Source organism: Sinocyclocheilus anshuiensis, unplaced genomic scaffold (assembly GCF_001515605.1).
Source record: "Sinocyclocheilus anshuiensis isolate Anshui unplaced genomic scaffold, SAMN03320099.WGS_v1.1 scaffold2201, whole genome shotgun sequence".
Lineage (NCBI taxonomy): Eukaryota > Metazoa > Chordata > Actinopteri > Cypriniformes > Cyprinidae > Sinocyclocheilus > Sinocyclocheilus anshuiensis.
In genome coordinates, this window is record NW_015552525.1 from 94,903 (window position 1) to 101,791 (window position 6,889).

The 6,889-nt window shown below is 42.1% G+C and overlaps 1 protein-coding gene across 2 annotated transcripts in view; it reads right to left on the reverse strand.

Moving 5' to 3' along the window:
* Positions 1–6,883, reverse strand: part of LOC107663557 (protein Smaug homolog 2) — a 13,249-nt gene extending 6,366 nt beyond the window's left edge. The window contains exons 1-7 of one of the 2 annotated variants that reach the window (XM_016453796.1): positions 6,748–6,883; positions 5,207–5,634; positions 3,354–3,770; positions 2,112–2,342; positions 1,634–1,743; positions 363–449; positions 11–281 (exon numbers count right to left, since the gene is read on the reverse strand). In XM_016453796.1, coding sequence (XP_016309282.1) covers positions 11–281; positions 363–449; positions 1,634–1,743; positions 2,112–2,342; positions 3,354–3,770; positions 5,207–5,402 — 1,312 coding nt within the window. In that variant the 5' untranslated portion in view covers positions 5,403–5,634; positions 6,748–6,883. Of the gene's footprint in view, positions 1–10; positions 282–362; positions 450–1,633; positions 1,744–2,111; positions 2,343–3,353; positions 3,771–5,206; positions 5,635–6,254; positions 6,590–6,747 lie in introns of those variants that run through there. The other variant, XM_016453797.1, reaches the window with a different exon arrangement.
* Between the last annotated feature and the right edge of the window lie 6 nt (positions 6,884–6,889).

The following is a 6,889-nucleotide window of genomic DNA, read 5'->3' on the forward strand; positions in this document are numbered from 1 at the left end:
GTGTGTGTACCTTTCCCCCTCACACGCGTGAACCGTCCTGCGATGTCTCCGTCACCGATGGGTGCAGACGGTGATTCTCCGTCACACGCTGGAGGATTGTGGGTCTGGAAGCCCTCGCTCTCCTTCTCTTCACCGGGATTGGCTGCTTTCTCGACAGGTGTGACTCCAGGCTCCGCCTCCTTCTGGGCAGCAGTGGGCGGGGCATAGACTTTGATTGGCGTGATGATGATCTGCTGAAGCTCTTGTAAAGCATTCCGAACGTTCCCGCCTTCCAGAATATCCTGAAATCAACAACATGATCTACGCTAAGCGGACGGTTCGAGACGAATCAAAACAAATGCAAATTCAGATCCATTATTCACCTTTTCAAGAGATTTGAGGACGCTCTGTCGTTCTCGGAGCTTCTGTATGCTCAGAGCGATCTTATGTCGAGCTCCTTTCGTCACGTTCTGAAACAAACAAACAAACACACAACTAACTGACGCTGAGAGACTGATTAAGCAGCACAAACTGCTACATTTTTTCATGATTCTTATAATATTTTCTTCACAAAAAATACCAGGGCTGCATGATAATAGTTAAACTAATATTCATGATTATTTTGCTCAAAAATTATAATCGTGATTATTACGCCACCCAAGGTTTATTTACCTTATTTCTGTACATTATGAAGCAGTGAAATTCCTAATATTAATTACAATGATTTCAAATTATGTTAATGCTTTTCTATTATTATACTCATTATGCTCCTGTGGCTCAGTGGTAGAGCATTGCATTAGCAGCACAAAAGGTCGTGGGTTCGATTCCCAGGGAACACACATACTGGTAAAAAATGTTTAGCCTGAATGCACTGTAAGTCGCTTTGGATAAAAGCGTCTGCTAAATGCATAAATTATGCATTTAATTCATTTAATTCATTAAAAATTAATGAATTAAATTCTATTAACCCTCAACACATGAGAGTCCATTCTGACCCAGAAGAGATGCATAAAAAATGTGAAAAAATGCACAGTTTTTAGTAAGGGAATGAAGCTTAATGCTTTAAGACCCTCAAAATGCACATCAAATCATTCATTCATTCTCCATATTTTTCCCATTTATTTTTTTTAAGAGATATAAACAAACTTCAGGTCACTTTGACCCAGGTATGTATGGAGCACCATTAGGTGTCAAAAATACTTTTTGTAAATTGATCTATGAAGTTATATTAGTGTCAAAAAACCTTTGTAAAGTATATTTACCCTTTTCCCCATTTCTCACGCACTTTTGGACTGAATTTTGTTGATAATCATGAATATGTGCGCCTATTGACGAACCACTGCAATGTGAAAAACTGATCACTTTTTTCATCTGAAAGTGAAAGTTTATGAAAGTAAAATGAATTTTTGTCATATTTATGTTGTTTTGTTAGAAATAAACATATGGTTTCATAAATTTGGATTGTTTTTGAGTGACAGCTGTAATCAACATCAGGAATTATTATAATTAATATTAGGAATTTGCATTAGTTTTTTTGGCGTGGCTCATTTGTAATGTTAAAGAATTTCTCAATTCAGCAGCTTCACTTGTGCAACAATGTAAAAGTCGGGGGCGGGGCTTTGAGGTCACATGAGCCGATGAGGGTGGAGCTCACCTGTGACTCCAGGTGCTGCTCTGTGAGAATCATCATTTCTTCATATGTCATCTGAGAAAAGAGCGATGCGTATTTATGTAGACGGAGACTCTTCAGCCAGGCCGGCACATCTGCAGGAGAAACACACACACAGACACAGAAACACACACACAGACACACACACAGACACACACACAGACACACACACAGACAGACAGACAGACAGACACAGACAGACAGACACAGACAGACAGACATACTCACACACACACACACAGACAGACACACACAGACAGACACACACACACACACACACACACACAAAAAGACAGACACAGACAGACACACATACTCACTCACACATACACACACAGACAGACACACACACACACACACACACACAGACGCATAAACAAACACACACACACACACAGAAGGTCAAGTGATTCAGAAATCGACCGCCGTCCCTGAGCTGTGTGCGCGTGATGAGAGTCATCACCTCTCATCCCGCTGCCGTCCTCCTGGAAAGTGTTGCGTGTGTTGCTCTGCTCCTCCGTCTGCTCGCTGCCTGAAGACGCAACGCTGCTCTGCGGCGACAGAGGGGCGTGTTCTGCTCCGGACACGCCCCCCTCCTCCTGGCTCAGCCAATCAGAGCTGCAGGCCGGTTGATTGGCAGGGGTGAGTGACATGGAGGGCTTCAGTGGGCTCGGCTGCACCTGACCAGTCAGTCCTGCGGAGCGATTGTGACAGATGAGCGACTGACATCTTCCATCTAACTAAACACTGACTGCTGCAGGTTTGTGAAGTGCCATGTGCATTTTGGTCCTTTTGTGCATGTTTACATTTTCACCAATGCAAATGAATCAATCAGATTTCAGAAAGCTTTGTTTATATGCATCATGTTTACATATCTACACCAGCACTTACTTTCGTTCAGATCAAGCTCAGTCGATTGATTCACTGATTGTTTACATGAAGGCTTTTCAGAGACATCAATGTGATTTTTAATGGATGCATGTGAACGAGTTTGTCATGAGTTTGTCTCACAATGAGACAGGCTTGTCTAGCTTTTTAAAACATTTATATTATTAAATATTTTTAATATTAATAAATATATTTAAATATTTTTAATAGCAATATATTTTAATTTAGAAAAAAAAAGTCACAACTGCAAGCAAAAAATCTGAATTGTGAGATAGAAAGTATTTTTTTTTAATTGTTTTATTTTATTTATTTATTTAGCAGCAGAAATAAGCTTGATTTTTTTTAAATCACAATTGCAAGTTCATATCTGACTTTTTTACTCCGAATTGAGTTTACATATCGCTATTCTGAGTTCGTATCTTGCAATTCAGAGAAGAAAAAAAAAAAAGTCAAAATTGTTTTTTTCTGTGACGGAAACAAGCATGTTTTTATTTTTTAAATTGCAATTCTGTTTATTTCTCACAATTCAGACTTAGAACTGAGAGTTTACATCTCAAGTCTGAATCTTGCAATTCTGAGAAAAAAAACACTTTATTGTGTGATAAGAAGTTGAAATTACCGATCTTTTTTCCTTGTAATTCTGAGTTTATATCTCTCAATTCTTCTCAGAAGTTAAAGTTTTTCCTCAGAATTGAGACTAGCATTTCGCAATTCTGAGGAAAAAAAATGTCCAAATGGTGAGATCATTTTTTTTTAATAAGCTTTCATGCACATTAGCGTCAGACAGACCTGAGACGCACGGCCTGGCGCTCGTTACCTGTGCTGCTGTTGACAGGTGAGGTCACTCCGCCCGATCCAGGGAACGCCATGTGTCCGTTCTGTCCGTACGCCGGCTCCAGGGCCTCGGCGGAGCAGGGCCACTCGTCGGAGCCCTGCCGGGCGTGATGGTACGGAGCCGGGCGCGAGGACAGGTGCTCCTCCAGGTGACTGAGCCACAGGGCCAGAGAGTTGCGGTCGTCAAGGGTGGTGGCGGGATGGATGAGTGCGTAGGACAGCAGCTGGCGGCTCTCCTCCACGAACAGGCTGCTCTCGATGGTGTGGCTCAGGACCTTCTGCAGCAGCTTCATGTATTCACACTTGGCTTCGCTGTTGCGTGGCTGCAGCAGGGGCAGATGGGAGAGCAGGAGCGACACGGCCTTCTCCTTCGGCTCCTGCTGCCACTGACTGACGATGGCTGGAGAAAGACACGAGGGAGATCTCAGTTTCATCCGATGTTCAGATGTTAAAAAGGTACGTTTGATTTAAAATTGAACCCTTTTAAGGAAAGTTCACCCGAAAATAAACACTCATTTCAATACAAACCTGGTTGAATGGGGTTGAATGAGATTTAGGTCAAGTCTATTTATAGCACTTTAACGCATCATCAATATCCTAACAGTTAGTCCATGATATTAATATTAATAATAATAATAATAATAATAACAACAGTAGTCCATGACTCGTCTTATGACGGTTTCATGTTCAGTACAGTGGCTAAATTAACGAAAAATAAAGCATCAGCAGACGCAGACATTTCCCAGCAGCACAGCAGTAATGACTTTATGAACTACTTTACTTCCAAGTCCTAAGTATTTGAGCGAGCTCATATCGCATTATAGTCCAATATACTTTTACAATATGTAAAAGTAAATGTCTTTTCTAAGCAAAACTTCAAAGTTTGAAAACACAACTTTCAACAGATCGCTATTAATTTTTAAATCAAATAAATTTACTTTAGCTTCTAAACACACTGCAAAAAAAAGACGTTCTTTCTCAGTATTTTTGTCATTTTCCAGTGCAAATGTCTAAAGACCCTGAAATCAAGATACTTTTACTGGAGAAACAAAATGACTGATGACAATGTCTTGTTTTATGAGAAACTGATCAAAATGAAGTGAATTTATAATTACAACAAGAACAAATAACTGCTGATGGGCTCAAAAAACTAAACAAGGAATTCAGAAGGAAAACAAGTTTTCATCCCCACTGACAGATATTTGATCTTGTTTTGATCATGAACTTCAGCTGAATTTCTCAGAATGGAAAAAAGTCACAAATACTGAGGAAGAGATTCATTTTTTGCAGTGCATGCAACATTTAACGCCAGGACTTTATGAGTATAAGACTTTCAGCTCTGATTTAAGGCCTTAACTTGTGGAACGGTGAATTAAGACATTTAAAGACCTGCAAATTTGTTAATTTGTTAAAGATGCCATGCTGTGTCACAGGCAGAACCTGTATCGCACATACATCACATCAGTCTGTACGTGCGAGCTCAGGATCAAGTACAAAACAGCCAAAATATTATCACTCTACTAAATGACTTCTATAGTTTTAGGATGCTGCACGTCATTCATCTGTCTAAAAAGACCAAACTTTAATATGATGAAGACAAACACAAATCTGATGGTGAATGGCACGATTTTCAGTAAATATCGACTTACAATTGTCTGAGAAACACACTGAAATCCATCATATGACTCTGTAATATATTCCCAGTCATCTGAACCACTGTCAGGATATTTTTATGCCATTTGTGGAGTTTGGCAGACCCTATTTATGGATGAACTGGCCCTTTAAAAATAACACACCAGTGCTCGTGCATGTCAGAGCGGACGCTGCTGGTGTTACCTGCATTGTTGGCTTCCGCCTCCAGTATGTGTATCTCGGTGCAGTCGGCCAGCCAGTGGTCCAGACAGATGTGCAGGAACCGGGCCTGTGTCCGAGAGACACGCTTCAGCAGCGACAGCAGCGCCACCGTCTGCTCACACTCGTTCCAGCCCTTAAACCAGTCCGTCAGAATCCCCACTTGGTCCCGGAACATCATGGCCAGCTTCTTCAGGGTCGGGGGCAGGGCTAGAGGGAGGGCGGGGCTTGTATAAACTGGGGCGGGGTTACAGGCGGTGCTCCAGTCCACTCAGAGAGGCACTGACAAGCCCTCACATGGTTCTGGAGCGCGGTGGACGCCAGCCGGGCACGGGTCAGTGTTTGGGTTCAAGGGTCAAAGGTCACAGGCAGATGCAAACACAGACGTGACTAGAGCATCTTCACGCGCACAGCTGCAGACAGAGCACACGCGTGTTAAATAAAGCACACAAACACTCATTCGTCCCTCTTTCTGTCTCAGAGTATCACAGAGCTGCACATAATCAGATTCCCACCGTCCTGCAGACCACAGCAACTCTGAGCCGAGGCCACACCAGCGTAAACACAGTCAGACAGGGGAAGAGCAGGGTACATTAATAAGAAATGAGTAAACACAGGTAGAAGACAGATGAGGTGTACAATCACATAGGTGAGGTCAAATCAAACAGATAAGCTGTAAATGTAAAGTAAATTAGAAAGAAATTAGTAAATACAGTCAGATTAGGGCGTACAAATCACACAGAATGAGGTGTAAAATAAGGGTAAAAAAAGAGTCGATTCAGTCATATATGGTGAAAAAACTAAATCACAGTGAGGAGGTGTAAAGTCAGGGTAAACTAAAAAGATAAATAAATAGCCTACAGTCAGAAGACGAGAGCATTCAGTCCGATGGTGTAATGTCACACAGACGAGGTGTAAAATAAGGGTAAAGAATAAAGAAATGAGTAAATACATAAGAGGAGTGCATTCAGACAGGAGTGGATGAAGTCAGACTGATCGGGTGTAAATAGAGTCAGGTGCAGATGAGATGTACATTCTGTCAGAAGATCAGATGAGCTTAGAATCACAGAACTCGAGGCTTAAATCCATGAAATGTAAATGTGGAATGAGACGGCGGTGTATCGATAGCCGCTGCTAGCTTTCACTCACACACACACACACACACACACAGCTGTTAAAGCCAGATCGGGTCAAACACACACACACAGATAGTGATGTTAATGACTGAACGAGCTACAGAGGGTTCGATTTAATGTTTATTAATCCTTAATTAGTGCAGAAATGAAATAAACGCGGAACACTGAAGCGCGGCTAACAGGCCTGATGCTAAAGCTAATGCTAACAGCAACCTGACTGAACCGCAACACACACACACACACACTATTATTATCACGATAACAACACACCTGATTCATCATTACACTCAATAACACACACTTCAGGAGAGGAAGCAGCGCCAACACACACGCTAAAGCACAAACCCAGAGCTAACACACACAGATTAAACACACTACACACACACTTACTGAGCGACACGCGTGAGAACTGCGCGGAAACACACAGACGGGCCCGAAGATCACCGGATCACCGGAGCTGCTCTACCGACAGACCGAGCGACAGACAGCGCTCTAACCGCTCTACCGCGCTCTCTCTCTCTCTCTCTCTCTC